General features: G+C 47.3%; 1 protein-coding gene across 10 annotated transcripts in view; it reads right to left on the reverse strand.

Annotated features, from left to right (window-relative positions):
• Window positions 1-26,205, reverse strand: part of pigg (phosphatidylinositol glycan anchor biosynthesis class G) — a 30,634-nt gene extending 4,429 nt beyond the window's left edge. Inside the window, exons 1-14 of one of the 10 annotated variants that reach the window (XR_006957349.1) lie at window positions 25,612-26,205; window positions 24,789-24,994; window positions 22,106-22,315; window positions 21,466-21,654; window positions 17,426-17,564; window positions 16,748-16,960; window positions 12,025-12,242; window positions 10,460-10,744; window positions 8,927-9,327; window positions 7,175-7,366; window positions 3,753-4,062; window positions 2,461-2,624; window positions 2,227-2,311; window positions 1,734-2,090 (exon numbers count right to left, since the gene is read on the reverse strand). Coding sequence is in view for 6 of the 10 variants with exons in the window: in XM_047037332.1 (XP_046893288.1) it covers window positions 2,461-2,624; window positions 3,753-4,062; window positions 7,175-7,366; window positions 8,927-9,327; window positions 10,460-10,744; window positions 12,025-12,242; window positions 16,748-16,960; window positions 17,426-17,564; window positions 21,466-21,654; window positions 22,106-22,315; window positions 24,789-24,994; window positions 25,612-25,765 (2,681 nt within the window). In the remaining 4 variants the exon portion in view is untranslated. Of the gene's footprint in view, window positions 1-1,733; window positions 2,091-2,226; window positions 2,312-2,460; window positions 2,625-3,752; window positions 4,063-5,223; window positions 6,053-7,174; window positions 7,367-7,476; window positions 7,850-8,699; window positions 8,838-8,926; window positions 9,328-10,459; window positions 10,745-12,024; window positions 12,243-16,747; window positions 16,961-17,425; window positions 17,565-21,465; window positions 21,655-22,105; window positions 22,316-24,788; window positions 24,995-25,611 lie in introns of those variants that run through there. The other 9 variants (XR_006957345.1, XM_047037332.1, XM_047037467.1 and 6 more) reach the window with 9 other exon arrangements.
• Window positions 26,206-26,839: the final 634 nt, after the last annotated feature.

A 26,839-nucleotide genomic window follows, 5' to 3' on the forward strand; every position in this document is an offset into this window, starting at 1 on the left:
TTTTGAGTTGATTGCCAGCGCTAGACACCGAAATGGATGCCAATAAGATTCTGAATGGAAAGTTTACTTTTAAAAGGTTGGCAAATGGTTCCATTGACAAGACGAAAGTGATCAGTGTGTTCTGTCGTTGTGAACTGAGCTATCATCGCAGCACGTCGTGGAGTCTAAAATACCATTTTGATGGCCAAGCACACAGCTGATGCGAATTCTCCACCCGCTCGTCAAAGCCAGGCGATCTCAATGTTGTTTTCAATTAAAAAAAAACATTTGCACGATGCAAACCGAACCACTTTTCCATGTTGATAAGAGCATTAAAATTAGAAAAAATAATGGATGAAAAAGAAATACATTTAGACAAAACATTTAGAATAAAAATTAAAAATTAAAAATCCAAAATTAATTGTGATTAATCGCGAGTTAACTATGACATTAATGTGATTAATCGCGATTAAATATTTTAATCGTTTGACAGTTCAAATGTACATAACACAGGTTATTTATTCGGATGAAACACAGTCAGGAACATGAAATAACGCATTGGGTACATTGCCAATGAACTAGGCTAAATCATCACACATTCTACCTATGCTTTTGCGTTAGCAAGCTAAACTAGTTTACATGCCTACAGTCTAGGTGTTTTCGCTATCTAGCTGTTCTTGCATTCCTTGCAAATTAACGTAATAAAAAGCAGATGACCTAGAGTCTAGCTAACATTGACTCGACGAGCATGGTTGATGTTTGTCTATACCATAGCGTAGAAGATCCCTGTGCAGTTCGACCCTCAATTACACATTTGCTCGAACCCTTTCACCAAGGACGGTTTTGAAAAACCTGGGACGATGTAAAGCAGGATTTGCTATGAAGCTGTTGCTGAAAAGAGGTGCGTTCCGACCTTATGTTAGTCACAATCGCAAACTGTAGTATGATTTTGTTGGTAACAATAATTAGCAATGCTAACGTTTGTTGTATCTAGCACCTGCCTTTCTCCAGTTCTTTCAAATCGATAATCTAGATAGGCGTCAGCAATAGGCTAGACTGCTATTCGTTGTCTGGCAATTTTTTCGGAAGCTTCCCTTCTAATGCCGACTACAGCTAGTCTACTCAGAGCATTACTCTACTGTACTCTAGCATTGCTAATAGGCTAACTGTTAGCGACAAAATCATGCTTAAAGCTTGCGTTTGTGATGACCATACGGTTGGAACAGCACCTCTTTTCAGCAACAGCGGCTTAGCAAATCCTTCTTTAAATTGTCCAAGGTTTTCATTCAAAACTGTCTTTGGTGAAATGGTTCGAGCAAATGAATAAATGAGTGTCAAACTTCACAGGGATCTTCTCATAGAAAAACATCAGCCATGCCCGTCGAGCGTCTGGTTCCATGGGAAGATGATGAAAGGTGTCAGCATTCCCAGTACTGCATTTACGATGGTCAATTTTCAATTTTTGTTGTTCGCGTGGTAGTACACAGATAAGCTTGCAGCTAAACTAGTGTCTGAGATCCTGGGCCAGAACACCAGAGGGCTGGTCTGTATGTAAATGTTGAAGCGTGACAAAGGTGATGCTATATTTGTGACGTCACAAATACAGCTTTTTCAAAACCGATCGTTTTACAGCTGCAGTTTCAAGTTGTGGGATTTAGATAGGAAAGAGGTGTCAATGGACTTTGAGGTTCACTGCATGTCCATTTTACCCACCGAACTGTCGTTATTCAACTATGACAAGGTCAAATCGGTCTTGCAATCAATGACCCCTTTAAAAACATTTTTTTTCAACATTACAGTGCATGTAGAAAGTACAGCAGATCAAGCATCATGTATAAATCATCCAATTAATGATTCACTTCAATTAATTGAATGAGAATAACAGCAATCAATTAGTCCTGGATTAAAGCACGGGGCCCAGTCTTGTAGATCAAGGGGATGTGCTGTGATGGTCTGCTGGCGTCTTTGACCCACCCGGGGGCATTGCTGTGTGGACTGCATCAGAGCACAAGGCTAGCGACTGCTCATCTCAGTCTCAGCCCTCCACCTCCCTCTCTTTCATTTTCAACTTTAGGTTTTATGTTATGGTCAGGGTCTATTCAATTTCCATTCTATTGAAGGGAGTAAATGAAAATTCCACTCATGAATAACTTACAAAAAAAGTTTTTTGTCTTTGCAACCTTTGAATGAAAACTGTCTCCAGGACATAGACCTGGTTTAGAGAGCATTTTAAATCAATCAGAATACCTTTTATATGTGCTACTAAGCTGGCCTGCAGTAGTGGAACACATCACACCATCACGTCTAACTCCAAATAACACGATACTCTAACCTGGAAGGACGGGAAATGTATCATTTCATTAAAATGTTCTGAGTTGTGATTTTCCACTTTAGTGATTTTAGCCTCATGGTTAGGAACAGCTGCCTCTGTGGATCAACCAATCAACAGAAAGGTGGCAGAGGAGGAGGAGGAGGGCTGACCTGTGAGAGTGAGTGCTGAGGTAGTACAGCAGGTGGCAGGCCCAGAGCAGAGGCCCAGCGTAGGTGGTCAGGGCGGTGAGGAAGATGGCAGGAGCTTCCACGTAACTCTCCAAACCCACGAAGCCTACAGAGATGTCCACGCTGGCGATGTTGTTGGAGTTACCCTGCGGAAACACACAGACCTTCCCAGGAAACTCTCCTGATAAACGGGACACAGAGACACTGACCATGAGGTGGAACGAAGCCCTCTTCCTGCTCCTTCTCAAACCCTCCTCCCTCTCTCTTCTTTTAACTCCCCCTTTGTCCCTCCTCCCTCCCTCTCCTCCTTCTCATCCCTCTCCTCCTCCTCTCCCTCAGGAGTGATGGCTAGTACAGATCTATCCACTCACACAAGAGTTGAGCCAGGCTGATGAGGCTCAGTACATATGTCTCACCTGTGTGTGTGTGTCCAGTACATGTGTGAATGAGAGTGAACAAAAAAAAGAGAATTGCTGGGACACAACCAGCTTGATCATGTCATGAATATCCATTTCAAAGCCCACAGAACGACAGACACTATTCTGGTGGATCAATGTAATCGCTCAATCATGAAAGCCCCAGACAGCCAACCGTTGGGGGACCAATCAGAGGCCAGAACATTGGCTGTTCAGCGATGGCTGTAGTGGGCCAGGTCTTTGAGGAGAATGCCAATACTGCTGTTCCATAACGCCAGCACTCCAGTCTATAATTTCACGGCTGGACGGCTGAGCAAGTAATTGGTGGTGGTGGCAGATTCCTGACCCCTCAATGCTGCTAACGACTCTACAGTAGAGATGGTCGTCAACCCTCAAGGGCAGAAACACTGAGGTGCATCTAAAATGTTGTTCTGAGGAGGAGACAGGAGAGGAGCAGAGAGAAGGAGAGGAGAGAACAGGACCATCTAGGAAAGCTGCTTGGTGGGGTTACCCTGACCTCCAAAAAAATCAACTTTCTCATTCACATACATACTGTACTCACACACACACGTGCACTGGGAAGCACACAGGTGAGAGATCTCAAGTGGTCCTCATCAGCCTGGCTCAGAGGGAAGAGGACCTACTTTCTCCTCAGCAAATACAGAGGGCGAGGAAGCCAGGGAGAGGAAGAGGATGATGGGGGCAGGAGAAAAGGGTGAGGAGGAGAGGGGAGAGTGTGATGAGAGGAAGAGGGTGAATGGAGAGGCGGAGTGAGGGGTGAGGTGGAGGCTAGGGAGGTGAGGATGAGAGGATGAGTGGAACAGAGAGAGGGTCAGATAGCTGCATGTTCCTGCTGACCTGGAAGTAGAAGAAGGCCTGTCCAAACCAGTAGTGCATGACGCTGGTGTGAGCGGGGCGGTAGTGCAGCGGGCTCCAGATGAACCGGGCCATGAGTGTCTGGACCAGCAGGCAGCAGGCCAGCACCGGGAGGTTGTGGGGTCGCAGCAGCAGGGCCACCAGCAGCACCACCCCGCTGTACAGCTCCCACAAGCCCCTGCTCTGCAGGCGGGCGTCAGCCGAGACCACCTGCGAGCGCAGCAGGTCCCTGGAGCCGCTGAACAGGATGCCCAGCACAAACACGTACACGAAGCGTGCCTCCACCGTTCCCCTGGCAACAGGAGGGGCCGCTGTCAGTCACGTGTTTACCACAGAGCAACACACACACATATACACATACACATTTACACACGAGTAAACACACACACACACACACACTGTTACGTGCACGCCTAGTGGTCGGGTGATGGGAATGTTTCATATTCCTTTATCGGAAGTAACTTTAATTATAACTAGTGCTGTCAGTTAAACGCGTTATTAACGGCGTTAACGCAAACCCAAATTAACGGCGTCAATTTTTTTATCGCGAGATTAACGCTCTTTTTGAAGTTTTTTTCACATTCTGTTGCAACAACCACTGACGTTAGAAAAACTACAATACCACACCGGATCTAGCTAGACCGGAAACAAAACAACAGGCACGCCACACACACTTGTTTGGGCTTGCGAGCCAGCTAAATAGTAGTAGCAGAGCCCGTTTACGGATATTAGACATTCTCTGGTAGTAGGCTAACGTTACGTTTTGAGTTGATTGCCAGCGCCAGACGCCGAAATGGATGCCAATAAGATTCTGAATGGAAAGTTTACTTTTAAAAGGTTGCCAAATGGTTCCATTGACAAGACCAAAGTGATAAGTGTGTTCTGTCGTTGTGAACTGACCTATCATCGCAGCACGTCGTGAAGTCTAAAATACAATTTTGATGGCCAAGCACACAGCTGATGCGAATTCTCCGCCCGCTCGTCAAAGCCAGGCGATTGCAATGTTGTTTAAAAAAAAAAAAAAAAAACATTTGCACGAAGCAATCCAAACCACTTTTCCATGTTGATAAGAGCATTAAAATTTGAAAAAATTATGGATGAAAAAGAAATCAAGGGAGATTTAGAATAGATAAAAATGTGCGATTAATTGCGATTAATCCCGTTGTCTCCTGGGTTTCTTTTTCCTTTGCTGCTTGTCCACCTTTCCTTTGTGTGACGCTGTGCTTAATGTATATATAAAACTGATCAATTCTACCAACCGAGAACGAGCTGTTCGCTGAACGGAGCGGTGGCTTGAGCTGTCCCAGACACCAGCGTGGGAGTCTACCTGCCTGCTTGAGCTGTCCCAGAGACCAGCGTGGGAGTCTACCTGCCTGCTTGAGCTGTCCCAGAGACCAGCGTGGGAGTGTACCTGCCTGCTTGAGCTGTCCCAGAGACCAGCGTGGGAGTTTACCTGGCTGGGGGGGGTTTCCTGCTTCTCCTTCCCAGTTTCACCTGTCCAGGCCCGCCGCTGGTAGCCACAGTATCGGTGACAGTCTAATACTATCCCCCTAGACAACGACGTCCATAACACACACACACAAGTAAACACGCACATATACACGCACGTAGACACACACGTTCACACGAGTAAATATACACATATACACACACACGTTACTCATGGTGCTGAGGTGAATTCTACAGTGTTTGTCCGCAGCAGGTAGTGGTGCTACATGTCTCTTGGCTAGCTCTCCATACAACACTGTCACACAGGCCTCTGAAACGTAACCATGGAGACAAGGCGACACCGCACTGACTGAACAATGAGAACCAAAGGCCCAGGTCACACACCTCGTCTCCATGGCAACACAACGACCAGGGAGACGCTCCCCCTGGGCAGGACCGGAAACATAATTACAGGAACTGATGGATAAACATGAGCGCTGCCTCGCTGAAAATAACGACTGGACTAAGTCTAATACTAAGAACTTCTGTAAACTGTTTAACATACAACTCGAAACCTCCACGGACCGCTTGTGTATCAAATCCAAAAAACTACATCCACAATTCACTGTATTTCTCACCAGACATAACCAGGCATCCCCAGGGCATCACCAGGCATCGCCAGACATCACCAGTTATCGCTAGGGCATCACCAGGCATCACCAGTCATCACCAGGGCATCACTATGGTATCACCAGGCATCACCAGGCATCACCAGTCATCACTAGGGCATCACCAGGCATCACTAGGGCATCACCAGGCATCACCAGGCATCGCTAGGGCATCACCAGGCATCACTATGGCATCAGCAGACATCACCAGGCATCACTAGGGCATCATCAGACATCACCAGGCATCACTAGAGCATCACCAGGCATCACTTGGACATCACCAGGCATCACTAGGGCATCACCAGGCATCACTAGGGCATCAGCAGACATCACCAGGCATCACTAGGGCATCACCAGGCATCATCAGACATCACCAGGCATCACTAGAGCATCACCAGGCATCACTTGGACATCACCAGGCATCACCAGGGTATCACCAGGCATCCCCAGGCATCACCAGGCATTACCAGGCATCCCAAGGCAGCAGCAGTGGGCGTGTGGGAGTGGGATTCATTAGCTAAGTTGCGGTCTTTGCAAACCACAGTCTCATCTCATGCCCGGCTGGACACACAGGAAGAGCAGCACAGGACGCTCCTCAGGAACTGCAGACAGTCCTGCAGACGCTCCCCAGGAACTGCAGATAGTTCTGCAGACGCTCCCCAGGAGCTGCTAACACAGTCCTGCAGACGCTCCCCAGGAGCTGCTAACACAGTCCTGCAGACACTCCCTAGGAGGACTAGGAGAGTGGGCCGGGACAGCGGGAACAACTTCTTGAAGTGATTAATGACCAGGGGGCTGGAGGCAGCCCATCAGTCCTGTCTGTTCCCAGGGAGCTGAGAGAGGGACCTGTCCTGGAGGGAGCTAGGTTATCTGGCTGACTGCACTCAGTGGTTATCTGGTTATCTGGCCAACTGGTTATCTGTCTGTAGGGAGACAAGGTCTCTCGGCTGAGAAGCTACTCATGGTGATTACAAGCCTGGGAGTAAACAAAGCGATCAGCCGACTAATTGATCCATTTATCATGCTGATCCAAGGGGCTGGCGAACAACAGCTCAATGATCCTCGAGCTGGAGTCCTCTAACCGTTTTGCTGTGTAATGATCCCTGCCCCCAAGCCCCCCTAGGCCCCCCGCCTCCGCGGCCCCCCCTGCCCCCTAGGTCCACCGCCCCCAAGCCCCCCCACGGCCCCCCCCCCGCCCCCAAGACCCCCCGCGGCCCCCACCGCCCCCTAGGCCCCCAGACGTCCACCCCCGGACTCCAACCTCTATCCTTTGGTCTAATGGTAAACAAAACAATAATAATAACTTACTTAGACATGTTTCTGCCAGCATGTTGCCATGGGAACAAAACGTTTCCCACAGCGGCACGGTAACTGAAGACTCCCAGAAGGCCGAGCGCCAGCGCCACCCTGGACACCCAGGAGCAGCGCCGCTGGACCAGGAAGTAGATGAGAGCCAATGAAAACGCAGCCAGGAGGGAGAGAGCTGTCTTGTGTTCCGAGCTGTGGACGAGAAGAAAGACAAGTTGTCCGTTAATCCTCTCGAGGCAAAGGACATGTCTGTACTCACACACAACTTTTAACCTAAAAGCTTGGTGTGGAGCTGCCATGTTGTGCTTGCTAAACAGATATCAAACCAGTGTCCTGGGTACTGCAGCAAGCAGGAGAAGCCTTCATTAGGCTGCAGGGTGTATAGCACCAAGCAGCTGGGGACACATACCAGAGCAGCCTCATTATTCAGACCATAGGCAGAGGAGACGAGGGGGGAGGCAGTGATGGAGGGAGGTCAGATGAGCACAGAGACAAACTCTGTCCTGCAGGAGAACCCAGGAACAATCAAAACCTCACCAACAATCCAGGAACAACCACAGGCTACCAACCACACAGCCTCGCCCTGCTTTGCCTGCTTCTTCAGAACCTTCTCCTGATGAGACCTTTGCTGAAGGTTAAGCAGATCCTTCATGACGTTCACAATCTGATAGAAATCTGCGGAAATTCATTTGAAAGAGACTATTACGGCTTGTTATCTCGGCAGACATCAGCATTAGCTCTCCCCCCAGAGTGACAGACTCATACAGGCTGAGCTAGTACCTGCAGAGCAGACAGGATGTGACTCAGACAGCAGCTCTTAGTTCCTGTCCAGGTGCTTTTATTCATAACCTCGCTGCAAGGAACCACTGTCATTATGTTGCAGAAGACTTCCACCCTGAGCCACACAAGCTAATGGAAAGCTTTCTCTGCTCTCAGCTTGGATAAAGAAGAGTGCATCTCTACTTGTTATCTACCACTCTCCTTCACTCTGAGTCTCTCTGGTACCATCTCCAGAAATTATGTGGTTTCTAATGTCCTGTAAACAGGCCTTAGAAGATGTGTATTAAGCCTTATGAAAAGACAAGCTAGAACAAGATAACAGATAGGTGATTTTAGTGTCCAGGATCATAAGGAATCTGTGTTGGACTAGGGTTAGGGTTTGGGCTAAACCTTATTCAGTTAGTCAACACACAGACTCAGACCTAGTCAGTTTATAGACCCAGACAGTATACAGACCCAGACCTAGTCAGTATACAGACCCAGACAGTATACAGACCCAGTCAGTATACAGACCCAGACAGTATACAGACCCAGACAGTATACAGACCCAGACCTAGTCAGTATACATACAGACTCAGACAGTATACAGACCCAGACCTAGTCAGTATACAGACCTAGTCAGTATACAGACCCAGACAGTATACAGACCCAGACCTAGTCAGTATACAGACCCAGACAGTATACAGACCCAGACCTAGTCAGTATACAGACCCAGACAGTATACAGACCCAGACAGTATACAGACCCAAACCTATTCAGCATACAGACACAGGCTGGTTAACTGGATCTGCTTCCAGCTCTGGCCTGAGCACACTTCATGGTAGAATGTGTCCAGGAATGTGTCCAGGTGAACAGACCAGCCACCTGGCCCTCTGCTCCTCTTCTGAAGGGGGAGGGGGGATGAAGGGAGGGAGAGGAGGATGAGGGGATGGAGAGGAGGATGAGGGGGTAGCGTAGTGTGGAGAAAATCACCTGTTAAGCCAGTGGCCGAGGTCAGGCAGGTGGGCCCACTGCACCCCCGTCTGGTTGAGGGAGCGCAGCAGCCGGCAGCAGGCCAGCGTGACGACCGGGGTGGCCAGCGCAAGCCACCTCTCCGCTCCCGCACCCTTCCCCCCCAGGGGGTATGCGGGACTGGGGGCCAGGGGCTCCTCGGAGCAGGGCAGTAGGGGGTCCACGGGGCCCCTGGGCTCTCGGAAGTAGGTGCGGCAGACATCCTGGAAGAGGGCGAGGCACAGCGTGCTGAGCAGGAAGTACCACGTCTGGTGCTCCTCCTCCACAAAGCTGCTGGCCGCCAGGCTCAAGGTGTGTCCGGCCGTGCCCAGCAGCAGCAGAGCCTCCAGTTCCGACACGCTCCAGACGCCTCGCACCGGTGACTGGGGAGGAAGCAGGGAGGAACACACCCCTTACATGCAGTACAGGTGGTACAGTCTAACCCCCTACATAGAGGTGGTACAGTCTAACCAACTACATACAGGGGGTAGAGTCTAAAGGCCGATTTATACTTCTGCGTTTTTACGCACACAGGGGCCGCCCTCTCCGTCAAGAAACGCCCTCTGCGTGTTCTCTCCGAGCCCTTAGCAGAGCTCTGCATGCACATCCTGATTTTCCTTACTATCCGTGCGTCATTTTACGGATACCCCTTGGCTGTGATTGGTCCGTATTAAGAACCGCTTGCGTCAGGGGTGGGGGCGGGGTTGCCGTGACCAACAAGAGAACAAAATCCTTTGACCGCCATTGTTGTAAGTTTTTACAACTCTTATTTCAGCTAAACAGTACATGTAAATCAGCATCTGAATTCAAATGTGACGAGAAATGGGCAGTGTAGTTGCTGAAAATGTGCTTATTTTATTGATGAAACGGCTCATTTGTAAATTTGCTCAGACTTTTCGATAACCTAGCTAGCATTGCAGTGCAGCGCTATCTACTGTTCTGGCGGTGAATTGCTTTCAGCACGCAGAGCCGTCGGAGTAGTATAAATTCAACCAGTCCGTCCGACTCCGTCCGACTCCGTGCGTGCGTCTGTCCGTTAACGGAGACGCAGAAGTATAAATCGGCCTTGCCCCCCTACATACAGGTGGTACAGTCTAACCCCCTACATACAGGTGGTACAGTCTGCCCCCCATTTTGAGAGAACAAAATTACCCCAAAATACGACAAAAAAAGAAAAAAATAACAAAACATGCTTTGCAGAGCCTGAAAGAGTTGAATCCCTGTGGCATTTTGCTGAAATTGCCACACGCAAGTTTGGTTTATCAGATTACCTGGCAGGCTGCTTTAGTAGGATTATCTCTCTTTCTGCAGATGTCATAAGCAGGAGGGCCTCCAGGTTGTATAAATGTTCATTCTGCTGCTGAGATCGCAGTGGACTATCGGACTATCACCAGAGCCAGTCCTGTGGTCCTGACAACCCTTATCATGCCAGGTCCCTCATTCTGCCTGCCCCCCCTCACCACTGAGAGACCCTCCCGGTGATGGTGCTTGATAGAAGGAGGGGAAAAAACTCACCTTCCCAGGGGGCTTTGCTCCCAGGGGAAGCCTCCTGGTTGCCATGGAGAGCAGTATGCAGAGCAGGGCTGAGGAGAAGGCCAGTGCTGGGAACACCAGGCCCCAGGGGAGACTGCAGGAGTAGCAGGAGGCCTGGGCGGAGGTGCAGAGCAGCACGTGGGCGGAGCAGAGCAGCAGAGAGAGCAGGTAGCAGGGCGGGGCCAGCAGGGCGGCACTCACAGGAACCTCCACCTCCCCCGAGCCACCCAGAGCCTCCGGCAGGGCCAGCAGCAGCAGCAGCACGGACTGGAGACACACACATACACCACACACACACATACACCACACACACACATACATAAACACCACACACAAAGGGGAGAGAAGAGAACATCACAGGCTTGTCCTTGGCTCTCCTCAGAGATGAGCAGCTCACTGTCAAACTTTCCTTGTGAAAACAGCTCTTTCTAGCTCCATCCTGGTCCCTCAGACAGGAGAGACCAGGCAAGGCTGGGAACCCGTCAGTCCTGACAGGAGAGAACCTGGGACTTGTGGATAGCATTTCTTAAAGGACTAGTTAACTGTAGAAACCTAATTGGGTGAAAGTTTTATCATCAAATGAAGCTTTTTACTTAGATGAATCATGTTAAAATGCATGTTGTCGTTCTGCTAATGTCTATCCCTTTTAACATTCGCTGTATAAAGAGCTGTTGCTCTAAATAACATTGCTCTCCATAATAGTGTTAGAGAATGGATTTCAGACAACAAAAGCTATGAAAACACCCTGTAGTTGCTTGAGAACTTCGCCTAGGCTGAAAAACCAAACAAAATAATGCATATTCAGGAAAAGAGTTACGTTCATGAAATATTAATGCACAAGTATGGAACAGGAGTGGGCAAATTAAGTCAGATCATACAGAAAATAACAAGCCAGCAAAATGAGGCAGAAAACCACAGCAATAATGTCTCCTTAACAGTATTGCCATCCCTTTATTTTATTTATTTTGCGTAAATGAAGCTACGAAATGAAGCTAGAACAATCCAGTATATCAGTTCTGATGATAATAATAACATTCTGATAATTATTTTAATGATGTACTGATAATGATGATAATGTACTAAAGATGGCAATAACATATTGATGATGATAATGCATTGATAATTATAATAATGTACTGATGATGATGATGATGATGATAATGTACTGATGATAATGATGGTCATGTATTGATAATTATAATAATGTACTGATGATGATGATAATGTACTAATGATGATAATGTACTGATGATGATGATAATGTACTGATAATTATAATAATGTACTGATGACAATTATAATAATGTACTAATGATGATGATAGTGTATTGATGATGATGATGATAATGTACTGATGATAATGTGCTGAGGATGATGATAATGCACTCATTATAATAATGTACTGATGATGGTGATGATGTACTGATGATAATGTGCTGCTGCTGCTGATAATGTACTAATAATTATAATAATATACTGATGACGATGATAATAATACTACCATACTGATAATGATACTGCCCAGCCCTGCAGGGAGAGCTCCTCACCTGGAAGACGAGGGCCATGCCCACCAACATGGAGTACAGGTCGTAGCGTCCCAGCTGCTTGCTGAGAGCTGAGCTCAGGGAGGCCAGGGCCTGCTGGTATAGCTGCACCGCTTTGCTCCCCTGGCTGGACAGCACCTCCGGGGTGCTGCCCTCCTGCTGCAGACGCAGCCAGCTGCTGTGGGCCTTCTGCGCAACACGCGCCTGCTCGTAGCCGGCCTCTGGAGGGGAACATACAAAATAAAACATCAGTCTGTGTAAAGAAAACACCTTAAGTGTTTCTACTTATTATTATTAAGCGGCTTGGCCATCAACAATAATAATGATCGAGAAAAAGGGAAGTGAGGTCATATCTTAGCGAATCTTTGATGCCTTGACTCCAAACTTGTTGTATGGATTCATGACCCTGTTATTAAGAGGACCGAAAAAAGGTAGTGTCATTTGAGCTAGGGGGCGCTACAATAGGACAAAATTGTGTTTTGACCAATAACTGTTGATTTGTTTGTCGTATTTAAGTGATTCCCATGTCTCGTGATATCTTAGGAGATCCCGTGTCTGACGCATGTTAACTTGTGATACCAGACGAATTGATGCCGTCATTTTGAATGAATTAATAAAACGAACCAAATTTGACACTGATTGTCTTCAGACCACAATCACATTGACATATCAAAATAAGACTGAATTACAGCTGTTTAAACTTGGGCCAAATCTGACAACCGCTTGCCACAGGAAAGATTCCTTATATTTTTACGCAGTCACTGAAATCTGATTTCCAGCACTGAGAATCGCTCACTAGGATAAATTGGTGTCCTGGCAACGTCAACGTCAGAGGTTCAAATCCAGCCAAAGCTGACAAGCTTGTCATGTCTCTGATTCTCTGTTTAGTGAGACAATAAGCCACTGCAAAGGAAGCCAGGTACACCGCAGTCACTAGAAGGCAAAAGTTTCTTCGGGGTCATCTGACATGCTTGGCCACTACTTTGCTGCTTGCAGCTATTTTTGTTTTATGTTTTTGTTTTATTTCAGACTCTGAGATTTCAACAACTTGAATGATAAGCATCTTTTGATGACCCGCCAGTCAGAGTAAAACTGTGGTAACAATGATGAATGAGTGTTGTGATGATGCCAGCAAGCCACTGTGAGGGTGTCACAGGCCCCAGTGTCAAGTATGAAACAGGGTCCTAACAGCTCTGGCCAGGTTCCACCAGACACACACAGCAAGTGGTCTGAACACTCTCTTTAGGTCATGGATGGGCACCTGCAGTTAATAGCACACAGCGAGGAGATTAAAAAGGGAATTTGGCAAAAGAGTGTGTGTGTGTGTGGGTGTGCCTGCGTGGGTATGTGACTATGACGTGAGCGAGAGCATTAGAGCGAGATCGAGAGAGGGAGATAAAGACAGATGTTTGTTAACCAAATCTTCTCCATCTCCTGTCAGCTGTCTGATATTGTTAGAGTGACAGCAACATTTGTTGCCAAGTTACACTGCAGTCAGTACCAGCCTTGTGATTGGTCACTCGTCACTTCCGTTGCAAACGATGCAGCAGGAAACCCTGTCCTGGTGTTCTGGGTCATCATGAATCTGTACCTGCCAGCTGCTGCTGGCTTTTATAGCCTGGCTGTATGTACAATGTAAAAATCCTCTCTGTACAGGTAGATCCTGTCCTCTCCACACAGGTATACACAGATACAAATGATTTGTTACTGTACTTAAGTAGAACCAGTTTTCTGGTATCAGTACTTGAATTCACTTTTTCTGACAACTTTTTACTTTCACTCCTTAAATGTTTTACACAAATATCTTTAGTTTCTACTTCTACATTGTCAAGCCAGGCTCATTACTTTGGTTTTCATCTGTATTTTGTGGTTTTTCATTTTTGGCTATCGCGCACAACAAACGTAAGATAGTCTACAAAGCTACCATGGAGCAAGCAGAAGGCAACAATAAAAAGTTTCAAAAGTATTTTTTGAGAAAAAAAGATCAAATAATGTAAAAAAAAAGTTTTTGTTTGAAAAAGCATTTTTGGAAAAAAAAGTTTTGAAAGGTTGAAAAAATATTTCAAAACAAAAGAAAATCGGAAAAAAAAGCTTCACACAAATGTTTTGCATCATTGATGAGTACTTGATGAGGACTGTACTGTACTCAATTGTACTCTCCTTTACTCTACTCTGTTTTAGGCTTCTCTGTTCTCTCCCCTCTCCTCTCCTTTCACTGTTTGTTTGAGAAAAAAAAAACTATTGTAAAAAAAAATAAAAAAGATTTAGGTTTAAAACACTTTTTTCAACAAGGTTTTGAAAGGTAGGTTCATTTGTTCTTTTTTTGCATCATTGATGAGTACTTGAGGAGGGCTTCTCTGTTCTCTCTCCTCTCCATTCACTGTTTGTTACAAAAAAAGGTTTTTGAAAAAAAAGATTTGAAAGGTTGAATATTGTTCAAAAAAAGGTTGTTCATCAGGTATGTAAACCAGACAAGCTCAGCCGCAGGTGGGCCTTAGATAAACACTCCAAACAGCCCAGCTTCCAGAAGGCTAACAGACTCGCTCCCCTCTCCTGCCTTTACCAGATGTGTCTAGCGCCACTCACCACTTCACAGTGGAAACCAGGCAACCAAATACTGAATGGAGTGGAGTTGTCGGCACTGTCAACAACATCTCTGAGCTACAGCAGAAGTGATCAGCAGCTAGTTACAAGACCTCAGAATGACAGATCCCTGGAGTCGTGTACCAGACAAGAGGGCTCACTTGGGCATGATGAATAATGTTTTACTGGCTTCCTGTATCACCTGACATGGTGACACAACGTCACTGACAGGTTCATCTCAGCCTTCATCTCACCTCCGGGAGCGATGTGTGTGTGAGTGTGTGTGTGTGAGTTAGCTTGAGGCCTCGTCACGACAGAGATCTTGTCTGTATTGTATGACGAAGCTCTGTATCTAGTTTCCAGAGGACAGAGATGTATGTAAACACAGAAACACTCATGGGAATCCCACATCACAATCAGTATTTTCTTTTTTTACTGCTGCATTGCTAATTTTGAAGCTCAACTTTTAAATTAATCAGGCTATTGTATTATTTCAGACAGAACTGTATCTGTTGTCTAGGGGATGGGAGGTTCTCCCACAGAGACATGCTAACTGATGTTCAAGATTTCATGTTTAATGAGAAACATCCCCACCTTGCTAGAACAAACAGCTATAGAGACAGAATTTCTCTAATAAGATTAACCGAACACAGCTATAGAGACAACATATCTCTAATAAGATTAACAGAACACAGCTATAGAGACAGCATACACTGCAGCGACGCGAATCGCTTGCCATCGCTCGCCTTCCCACAGTGCACAACGCTTGGGGGTGTCAGACAGATTAATGCAGAGTTGTAGTTCTCTAAAGTCACTGTTGTAGTTCGTATAACGTCATGGGTGCAGATTAGGTTTACATACTCGCAATATCGATCAAAATACAACTTTTACACACATTAAGCAAAAGTCCAATACGCTGGCTAGCTGTAGCATGATGTTATCTACTGTACACACTAGTTTACATTTACATTTACATTACATTTATTCATTTAGCAGACGCTTTTATCCAAAGCGACTTCCAAGAGAGAGCTTACAAAAGAGCATAGGTCACTGATCATAACAACGAGATAGTCCCAAACATTGCAAGTAGCCAAAACATGAAGCATACATTGTGAAAGGCTAAACAAGTGCCAAAGGGAAGACCCATAAGAGCATGCAGTTATTCAAGTTACAAATTAAACAACATGAACCACAAAAGTGCAGGACTGTACCTGAAGAAGAACAATCAACAGTAAAATATTTCACAGCGAGTACAAGACTTAACTTCGTTATATCTAACCTAAAAGAGTTAGTTAGTTCTGGCTGTATTTGAGCTGTAATCAGAGTGAAAGATTAAATGTAGTACTGTATGTGATCGAACGTGAACGGCAGTAATATAGTGTGCAATGCAGTCTTACAATATGGATGAAACAACTTTTACACACATGATGCAATAAAACCAATACGCTAGCTATGTGTCGCGTGATATCTTTTTTTTGTATTTTATTCAGGGTGAAAGAATAAATTTAACAGTATGCTACCGGGAAACCAGTTGTGTACTGTACCGACAGGGCTAGCTAGCTAGCACAGTTACGTTATGTTACGAGACAGAATTTTAAAGTACAAAAACCCCAAGGAGCAGCAACAACATCGGCAACCCTGCCCCATGCCTCATTTTTTTTGTTAACATATTTGTATGAATACAGAGACGTATCAAACAGGGCTGGATATACAGCCACACAAGCGATTAGTTTCTCCTCCATCTTGGAGCTGAGAGATAGAAATGTTTTACCAGGGTTGCTACGTTAAGAGAAACCAAAAACACTCCGATTGGCCATCGCTAGCGAAAATCGCTCCCAATTTGCATAAAGTTGAGAATCTCTTGGATCGTGTTGCGTCGCTACCCACAATGCACCACGCAAGCGATTCGCCTGGCTCCATTGAAAATGAATGGAAAGCATGTTGTCGCGTCGCTCCCGTCGCTGCAGTGTAAACGCACCGTAATAATATTAACAGAACACAGCTGTATAAGTAAAACATCCCTGGAGAAGGAAGGAGCAGTGACTGCTCTCTGTCTGCAGAGACACTCAGAGTACAGTGAGTGTATGTGTGTGAGTGTACACGTATGTGTGTGTGAGAGTTCAGAGAGTTGGAGTGTGTGTACCTCTCTGGTAGTCGGTGGTGCTGTCCCGGAGCAGCGTGCTGAGCTGGTGAGTGTTGAGCTGCAAGTAGCGGAGCTGCTGTCTCAGAGGCAGCTCCTCCAGCAGGGGAAGCAGCAGGTGACCCACGCTGTTCTGAGGCACAGCCAGCCCCAGCCCCAGGGCCAGGGACGAGGGCAGGTCCACCTGCTCCACCACGGAGGGCTTCTCCATGCCCACTGCAGGAGCACACACACACACATGCATACACACACACATACACACGCATGTATACATACACACACACACAAACACATGCATACAAACATACACACACACACACATCACACACATAGCCATTAAGGTATATAGGTACCTGTGGAGATCTAAGGTGTGTAGCAGTGGTATGTGAAATGGCTAGCTAGGATTCATCTCCTTCCTAGTCACAAGCTGACATGGAAATACAAACAGGCAGAAAGAAACTAAAATAGAACAGATAAAAAAAGAAACAATTATCACATTGACTCTGAGGTGCTGTGACACGTTCATCACAGCCTGTTCATGAACCAGTCTACACATTACTGTACAGTCACACAACTGCTCACAGCCAGAGGGTAAAGGGGAGATGGGGAGGAGGGGAGGATAGAGAGGAGGGGGAGGAGAGGAGAGAGGGGAGTAAAGGAGAGGGGAAGAGACACACTCACCTTTCCTCCTGAAGGCGGGGCTGATGAGCACCAGGGGGGTGTTGACCTCTGGTTCGGAGGAGCCTCCATGACTGCCTGTGTCTGACATGCCATGGTCAGCACACAGCACCAGCATGTACGGCAGCGAGCCCTCCTCCTCCTGGACAACGGCCAGGGGTCAGAGGTCAGCTCAGCAAGACTCAGAGAGAGAGAGAGAGAGAGAGAGAGAGAGAGAGAGAGAGAGAGAGAGAGAGAGAGAGAGAGAGAGAGAGAGAGGGAGAGGGACTCAGAGGCATCTACACACACTTCTACAGAGATACAACTGCTATTATTAATTGAATTGAATTTTATTTATTTCAAGACAGGGACAGCGCACAATAATACATTAATATTGTACAACAAGAGAATATGCATTGTGCCAGGTTCTAGCAGATTGGTATTTTCCACTTTCCTCCTCCTACTACTAGTGAATACTAATATTATTTACTACAGTACTGTTACTACTACTACTCCTCCTTTGATTCAATTAATAATGATATATGTATTTAGACTCTCTGTATAAACTAACTCTTCCTCTCTAATTCCGCTCTAATAGGAAAAAAACTTGATTGAACAGGTGTCAGGATTGCCCTGTCTGTGAGCTAGTGGAGATGCTAGTGTTGGGCTGCTAGAGTTGGGCTGCTGGTGTTGGGCTGCTAGTGTTGGGCTGTTAGTGTTGGGCTGCTAGTGTCCCCCACCTACCCCTCCCAGCTAACTTCCCCCCAGCAGAAGCACAGCAGCTAACAAGCTCCTCACCTCACCACGCGACACTGTGATTTACAAGGTGGATGTGTGGAGTCTGAAACACAGATGTACTGTGACCTCAGCCTGCCTAGCACAGCCCCTAACAGCGGCCCCTCGGCAAGAACACCAATACTAATCTATCTTCCCTTTATTCACATGCAAACTATTATTATAAACTTCTACTGCAGCATTCAGATGGGTCATCTGGGATAGGGAGTCACAGCTCATTCTGCTACATAGTAGGAGAGCAGAGAGGAGCAGACAAGAGCAGAGAGCTGGGAGGAGCAGAGAGGTGCAGTGAGGAGGGAGGAGCAGAGAGAAGGAGAGGAGAGCAGGGAGGAGCAGAGAGGAGCAGAAAGGATGAGAGAGGAGCAGAGAGAAGGAGAGAGGAGCAGGGAGGAGCAGAGAGAAGGAGAGAGGAGCAGAGAGAAGGACGAGCAGGGAGGAGCAGAGAGAAGGAGAGAGGAGCAGGGAGTAGCAGAGAGAAGGAGTGGGGAGCAGAGAGGAGCAGAGAGAAGGGGAGAGGTGGGAGGAGCAGAGAGGAGGACCAGAGAGGAGGAGGGAGGAGCAGAGAGCTTGGAAAATAGAGAGACCTTAAAGAGAGAGGAGACAGACATGGAGAGATACAAGGAAGGATGGCACTATCCTGCCTGTCACAGTTCTTCAGCTCTCATCCAGGCTCAAAAGACTGCAGAAATTCAATATCCTCGACCAGAATAAGAACATTTTCACGCAAAATTGAGAACGTAGATGAGAACGTAGATGGACAATGAAGTTGTATTATATTCTACTTTGCTACCATCTCCATATTTAAAAACATTTAAATCAGACTTACAAAAAAATATTCTGCGATATTCAGCATGTATTTGAAATGTCTCAAAGGAAACAGCTTTCCCGCTGTAAACAGCTTCTGAGAAGAACCAAGCCTTATGCACAACACAGCAATTAACAGCAGAAATTAGATTACAGCTTTAACAAGAATAGCATGAAGAAACATTACCAGTCATAATTGGTTTCTTCACACCTTTCTATCTGTCACTTCCTGTAGTCCTGTCTAATTCCAGCAGGAACAGGAATCTTATTTATAGAGGTGCCACTCAGAAGACATGGGGATTTCTACCCCCTCGCTCTCTCATACACAGACAAACAGAAAAAGACCTCTTAAATTATACAGTACAAGCCCTCTCTAGTGTCATAACTTGATGATGAGAGCCCTCGAGAGGCGAGACATAGTTTAGGTGATGAGAGAACTTTAACAAGTTGTGCCTTGAAGCCTTCCTCTCCAACCCCAGGCCTGCAGACTGCGAGGTGAGAAGGAGACAGGCTGCGGAGGCCTCCATCTCTGTTCCCTCTTATCCAGGCCTGCAGACTGCGAGGTGAGAAGGAGACAGGCTGCGGATGCCTCCATCTCTGTTCCCTTTCATCCAGGCCTGCAGACTGCGAGGTGAGAAGGAGACAGGCTGCGGAGGCCTCCATCTCTGTTCCCTTTCATCCAGGCTCGCGAGGACCTGCCAGACACTACGCTTCACAGGGCTGCCGTCACGGCAACAGGAAAACATGCCATGAAAGGAAACGGAGCGGAACAGTAGAAGATGTCAGGCTTCGCCCGGCAACTGATGTGTTTATTCCAGGGGATGTGTGCCCTTCGTGGAGCGCAGTCAGAGCTTGATCATTAATGACTGATGACAGCTTCTGGAATTATTATGACCTACACAATCACACCGTAAAGATGATGGAAACTAATTCATTATTTGCGCTATTTCAACTTCAATTTGTCTTCAGGAACCCCATACACCAGCCACACCCAGCCCCACACACCACCCACACCCAGTCCCCCAATCCCCCAATCCCCCAGTCCTCCAGTCCCCCCATGTTGAGTTTTCCTTTCTGTAAGTACAGTAGGAAAAAACTCTACAGTTCCTCATAATTACCACAAGCCCAAGTAGGCCAGAGCTGCAGTTAGGTTTGAACAGAGAGAGAGGTGGAGGAACACCCCCCTCCTCCACCCCCTCCTCTACCCCCCTCCCCTTCCTCCAGCCCCCTCCTCCACCATCCTCCTCCACCCCGTCCTCTACCCCCCTCCCCTTCCTCCAGCCCCCTCCTCCACCATCCTCCTCCACCCCGTCCTCTACCCCCCTCCCCTTCCTCCAGCCCCCTCCTCCACCATCCTCCTCCACCCCGTCCTCTACCCCCCTCCCCTTCCTCCAGCCCCCTCCTCCACCCCCTCCTCTACCCCCCTCCCCTTCCTCCAGCCCCCTCCTCCACCATCCTCCTCCACCCCCTCCTCTACCCCCCTCCCCTTCCTCCAGCCCCCTCCTCCACCCCCTCCTCTACCCCCCTCCCCTTCCTCCAGCCCCCTCCTCCACCATCCTCCTCCACCCTCTCCTCCACCCTCTCCTCTACCCCCCTCCCCTTCCTCCACCATCCTCCTCCACCCCCTCCTCTACCCCCCTCCCCTTCCTCCAGCCCCCTCCTCCACCATCCTCCTCCACCCCCTCCTCTACCCCCCTCCCCTTCCTCCAGCCCCTTCCTCCACCATCCTCCTCCACCCCCTCCTCCACCCCCCTCCCCTTCCTCCAGCCCCCTCCTCCACCATCCTCCTCCACCATCCTCCCAAGAACACCACTCTCTCTAGCGCACTACGGCATGGAAATAACCAGAGGTTTCTAGTTCGGAGGGGGGTGGGGGGTGATCAAACTCAGTGTTTTATATAGCCTACCTGGAAACTGAGTGTGCCTCCTCATCTGAGGAACATGTCTACTGTTGGGCTTACGGGACCACTATCAGATGTGTCTATATATAGGTCACAAACGCTCTGTGGAGAGGAGCGTGGAGACAGCAAGGCTGCGGCAAGGCTTTCAACAAACACTGCTCAAAGAGCTACTGGGTGGATCTCCCAGCTGATTCCAACTACACGGCTGGTTAAATATGCAGGAGAACACAGTTTTAGTCATGATCCCATTAAAACGTGAACAGGAAACCACTGCTGAGCGCATCGTGCAACCTATGTATCGTTCTCACACAAATAAATGATGCAGAACCGACTCATAATACCAAGTGATACCATACATTATTACTGGGAATGAAAAATATATGAGCTTTCAGGAAATTACATAAATGTGTTTACAAACAGATCAACTTCAAAGTTTCAGGCAAAGGGAATAATAAATGAATAAAAGCTTATGTTTGTGTGAGTGTTGTTTAACAACTAGGTTTGACACACACAAACACACACACTCTGAAAGACAATCGGGAGTCGAGGGAGGGTGAAAAAGCACCTTGGAGATGAGCGAGGCGTGGATCTTCTTCAGGATGTCGTCCATCTCCAGTAGCTTGGGCTGGATGAGGGAGCTGTGGGGCCCGCTGGTGTGACCGATGTGGTCCAGACCCAGGTAGTGCAGGATCAGCACGTCCCAGTCGTCTCTCTTCAGCGTGACGTCTAGGTGACGTGTCACATTGTTGTCCACCTGCATGAAGACATTGAGATGCAGAGACACAGACGCTTATACACACACACACCGATGACTACCGCTCCCATCCTCTACACCAGGGGGCACCAACACGGTGACCCCTACCCCATCCTCTACACTGTCCCTCGTGTGGCCGAGGAAGACAAGCGTGACTGATCTCAGTGCAGACACCCAGGGTTCAGTGCGAGACTGACCTCAGTGCAGCCACCCAGGATGCAGACTGACCTCAGTGCAGACACCCAGGATGCAGACTGACCTCAGTGCAGACACCCAGGATGCAGACTGACCTCAGTGCAGACACCCAGGATGCAGACTGACCTCAGTGCAGCCACCCAGGATGCAGACTGACCTCAGTGCAGACACCCAGGATGCAGACTGACCTCAGTGCAGACACCCAGGATGCAGACTGACCTCAGTGCAGACACCCAGGGGGCAGTGCGAGACTGACCTCAGTGTAGTCAGACACGAAAAAGGAGGAGGTGCCGTCGTGCTCCAGGAAGTGTTTGGGGAAGAGGCGGACCCAGGTGTCGTCCCCGTAGAAGATCAGTCTCCTCCCGGCTGTCTTGGCCTGCCAGATCAGGTTGTCCTCCGTCAGCGCTGGGGAGTTCAGGTTCATCACCACGTCTATGAACCCAGGGATGGTGCCTGTGGTCAGAGCCTGCGGGCCAGACAGAGGGCTCGGTCATAGACTGTCAGGTACCAGACAGAGGGCTCGGTCATAGACTGTCAGGTGCCAGACAGAGGGCTTGGTCATAGACTGTCAGGTGCCAGACAGAGGGCTGAGACATAGACTGCCAGGTGCCAGACAGAGGGCTCGGTCATAGACTGTCAGGTGCCAGACAGAGGGCTCGGTCATAGACTGTCAGATGACAGACAGAGGGCTGAGTCATAGACTGTCAGGTGCCAGATAGAGGGCTCGGTCATAGACTGTCAGGTGCCAGACAGAGGGCTCGGTCATAGACTGTCAGGTGCCAGACAGAGGGCTCGGTCATAGACTGTCAGGTGCCAGACAGAGGGCTGAGTCATAGACTGTCAGGTGCCAGACAGAGGGCTGGGTGGTGCAGACAGAGGGCTGGGTGGTGCAGAGAGAGGGCTGGGTGGTCCAGAGGGAGGGCTGGGTGGAGCAGAGAGAGGGCTGCGTGGGTGGGTGGAGCAGAGAGAAGGCTGGGTAGAGCAGAGAGTGGACTGGGTGGAGCAGAGAGTCGACTAGGTGGGGCAGAGAGAGGGCTGGGTGGAGCAGAGAGAGGGCTGGGTGGTGCAGAGAGTGGACTGGGTGGAGCAGAGAGTGGACTGGGTGGAGCAGAGAGTGGACTGGGTGGAGCAGAGAGAGGGCTGGGTGGTGCAGAGAGAGGGCTGGGTGGGGCAGACAGAGAGGGCTGTGTGGGTGGGTGGAGCAGAGAGAAGGCTGGGTAGAGCAGAGAGTGGACTGAGTGGGGTGCTCCATACAACACTCCTGCCTGCCTGATGCAGACCAAATAGACGCCCCTCTACGCTGTTCAGTCCTCTACCTCTCTGCTTCTCATTCTCATGTTCTGATGCGCTGCAGGAGAGGAGATAAACTTCACACTTCATGTACTCTTATTGTTCTCCATCTTTAGAGAACAAAGACTAGTTAGGTTGGAAGGGGAACTTGTTGATTATTTAAAGCCCTTCACCTTGAACCCAATGGGTACAGGTCAGATGTCGGGTGTGTTGCAGGCCAGGGTCATCTCTCTGCATGACCAGGGTTAATGGCATACACAATTCTACAAGTTGTAGTGGAACTAACTTCTGATAAAAACTGTCAATTATCAGCAGACACCTTTAAATAATGTCAAAGTCAACAAAATCTTCAGTCTGCTGCCGGGGTAACGCTCTGGGGAGAGACCGGGATACAACCTGGTTTCTTGTTTTCTGAGATCTGGCATGAAAACAGTCCAGATCACAGAGAGACAAGCTGTTTCTGTTGATTTCATCATGCAGAGGATGGATTCCACTATCCTATAACTGCACCTGACAGTCTAAACAAACATGCTAGCTAAGCAATAGAGCCCAGCATTTAGAGAGCTTTATGTTCACAGAGCAGAGCACAGCTATTTAATGCTTGGAACATAAATTAAGTCAGAAAGAAAGTTATTATTATTATAACCTTTATTTAACCAGGAGAGACCCATTGAGATTAAGACTCTCTTTTTCAAAGGAGACCTGGCCAAGATAGCCAGCAGCATACATACAAATACAGTTTTAAAAATACAAAAGGAGACAAAATATAGGAGTTAGTGTTGTAGCCAGGTACATTAAAAACATTTACATTTTAAGGAATCTGTCTCTAGTCATACCAAAGTCATAAAAACTTGATAAATATTAAATATTGAGTGTGTGTGAGAGAGTGTTAGCAGCACCAAGAATGAAAGCAAGAAGAAAGTAGAGGCCCTGGTCATCCAATGATCTCATTTTCAAGACCCATTGTTTCCTATTTTCAAACATATTTCTGTCAGGCTGCCTAAGGTAAGTGTTCTATGTGAAGCGTGCTTCTGTGAGGTTGAGATGTGGGTTAGCTAGCTGGCCTGCCAGTTTACTGGCTGCACTGCAGTGATATCAGGTGCAGTACTTTGTCAGTGGTACAATACTGCCACCTTCTGACTAATTACAGAACATATCTTCAGCAACACACCAATTTAACAATTGGTATTCATCATTTGCATGCCAAAAGTTAAAGGCTGGGTAGGTAATGTTGTTGTTAAGTACTTTTTGTCATATTTACTGAAATAAACTTCACATCCTGATAGCAACCAATACATCTAAAGGTTTTGACAGTAAGATGTGATCAATCCAATATCTGTGGGCATCGCACGACTGTAATAAATAAAGCCAATCTTTAAGGTCGGACCTGCACTAATGATTGGACGGCATTTGGACTGAATTGGACCGGCTACTTGTCTGTCTACTTTGCCTCCCGGCAGGACTCAGGCAGCTAGTTCATGTGTTTAGGAGGAGTGTCTTTTAACGGAGAGATGGGAGATATTTTGGTTCGAATCCTTCAAACTCAAGCTAAAATTGCTAGGTTCGCAAAACTTGTTAACTCCACCTTAAATATCCATGAGTCATGACAAGTAACGAGCTCCCACCACACTGCTCTGCTCCATCGGTACCTTAATCCTAGGCATGGTGACGGTGGGCGGCCGCGCCTTGGCTACGAAGCTGTGCGACGACCCGCGCTCCACCACATGTCTGGTGTACGGCATGTAAGTCCGTCCATTTGGTCCAAATAGAAAATCTTCCCGCAGAGCGTCAATCAACATTATAACCACTCGTTTAAAGAGTGGCTGGGGGGCTGTGGAGGCATTAGCAGAGTTCCCTGTAATGCAACAACAAAACACAATGTCACCAAATACCTCAGCTGAGGAGTTAACAGCTGCCTTGTCAACTATCTCAAGATGTTTACAGCTAAGTGGTTGAGCATTTGACTGCAGATCAAGTGGGAGCAACTTCAAACCCCCGTCTGTAGGGCAGTTCTGGGGAGTTGGGGGGTAGGGGGCTTGTTACCTTGTGACAACAAGCTTGGACCCCCTTGTGACCCCCCCCTAAATGTAGTCTGAATAATTACATGATATTTTGCCTGTTAATGCCTGAAATATAGAGAAGAAAACTATATGACATCAATAATGTTTAATGTATCTGGCCCCTCTAACAGTACAACTGGAACATGATACATTTCAGCGGGAATGGGATGCTATGGAGGGCTAAGAGTAGTACTAGTGAATGCTAGCAGGAGGGCTAAGAGTAGTACTAGTGAATGCTAACAGGAGGGCTAAGAGTAGTACTAGTGAATGCTAGCAGGAGGGCTAAGAGTAGTACTAGTGAATGCTAGCAGGAGGGCTAAGAGTAGTACTAGTGAATGCTAGCAGGAGGGCTAAGAGTAGTACTAGTGAATGCTAGCAGGAGGGCTAAGAGTAGTACTAGTGAAGGCTGCACCTGTCCCGGGCTCCGCTGGGAGGTCCAACAGCGAATTCTTGGATGAGAAAGATGACTTGATCGGGACAGGAAAAAATCCCCTTAAAAATAAAGCTATTCCCAACACCTCAAATATGAGGCAAAAGGATGCGAAGACAGACGAACGTACTCTCATTGTGCTCGCCAGATACTAGACACTGTATGCTGTATCAAGCTGTGGAGTACTACTGTAGCTAGATAGCTGTTGTCAGACTTGCCAACAAACTAACCGAAACTTTCAAGCTATGAGTTACCTTTAAACAGTCATATCTATTGACTAGCAAACTTCAGGTACAGGCTAACCCGACGGATCCCTACTGCGGTCAAATGAACCAGTTACGCACGATGTGGTAGCCTGCTACTTTAATAGCTAGCACGAGCTAGCTCATTCCCTTTTGCTTTTGGAGTTAATTAGTCTAACTATATGCTTACGCTACCCTGTCGAAATGTGGCCCGTTTGCTACGATGACAGAGACAATGTTTTTAGTGTTTTTTCATGTTAAAACATAAATTAATTCGCAAACTGAAGATCCAGGAAGAGCTCCAATCAGTGCACTTGTCTGTTTTTATTTCCGTGTTGTGTTGAGCTACGGGTATTCAAAGTAATCAAACCGTGCAGGTTGCCATTCTACCGTTCTGCAACACGTTTGACATTAGGTAACTGCTCAACGGACCGAATGTGTTATCGAAAACTAATATGAAATGTGTTAATTAATCTAATCCAGTCTTATATCTGATGTTTAAAACTAGGATTTATCATAATGTTTCAATTTTAAAGCGAAGTGGCGCCTAATTGACCCTGTTACTAACCGAAGTCTTAAAAATTCAGAGCACGGTTTTTTTTTAATGTAATCATCAAAGTGTATTAATTCTTTTACAGAAGAGGAATGTAATTTGCTGGTGTACTGCCATAGATAAATTGGAGTTAGTGACATACTTGCTATGAATGACTCACTGTAATGATGACACATTTTCTGTATAAAATTAATACAATTCTGATGATAATCTTAATGTAGCTTTCGCATCCTTCAACTCAGTTTCTGCAATACACCACAAGATGGCAATGGAAGTCGGTCAATTTTGGGGGGAGGGGGGGTGTAAACAGATCAGCAAGCAGGGATGCTGAGTGTCCCTGAGGTGAACTATTACAATGAGTGGAAATCGAGGGTCCTGTCTCCCAGTGAAATTGTTGTAAAATCACTGTCATCAC

Source organism: Hypomesus transpacificus, chromosome 1 (genome assembly GCF_021917145.1).
Source record: "Hypomesus transpacificus isolate Combined female chromosome 1, fHypTra1, whole genome shotgun sequence".
Classification (NCBI taxonomy): domain Eukaryota; kingdom Metazoa; phylum Chordata; class Actinopteri; order Osmeriformes; family Osmeridae; genus Hypomesus; species Hypomesus transpacificus.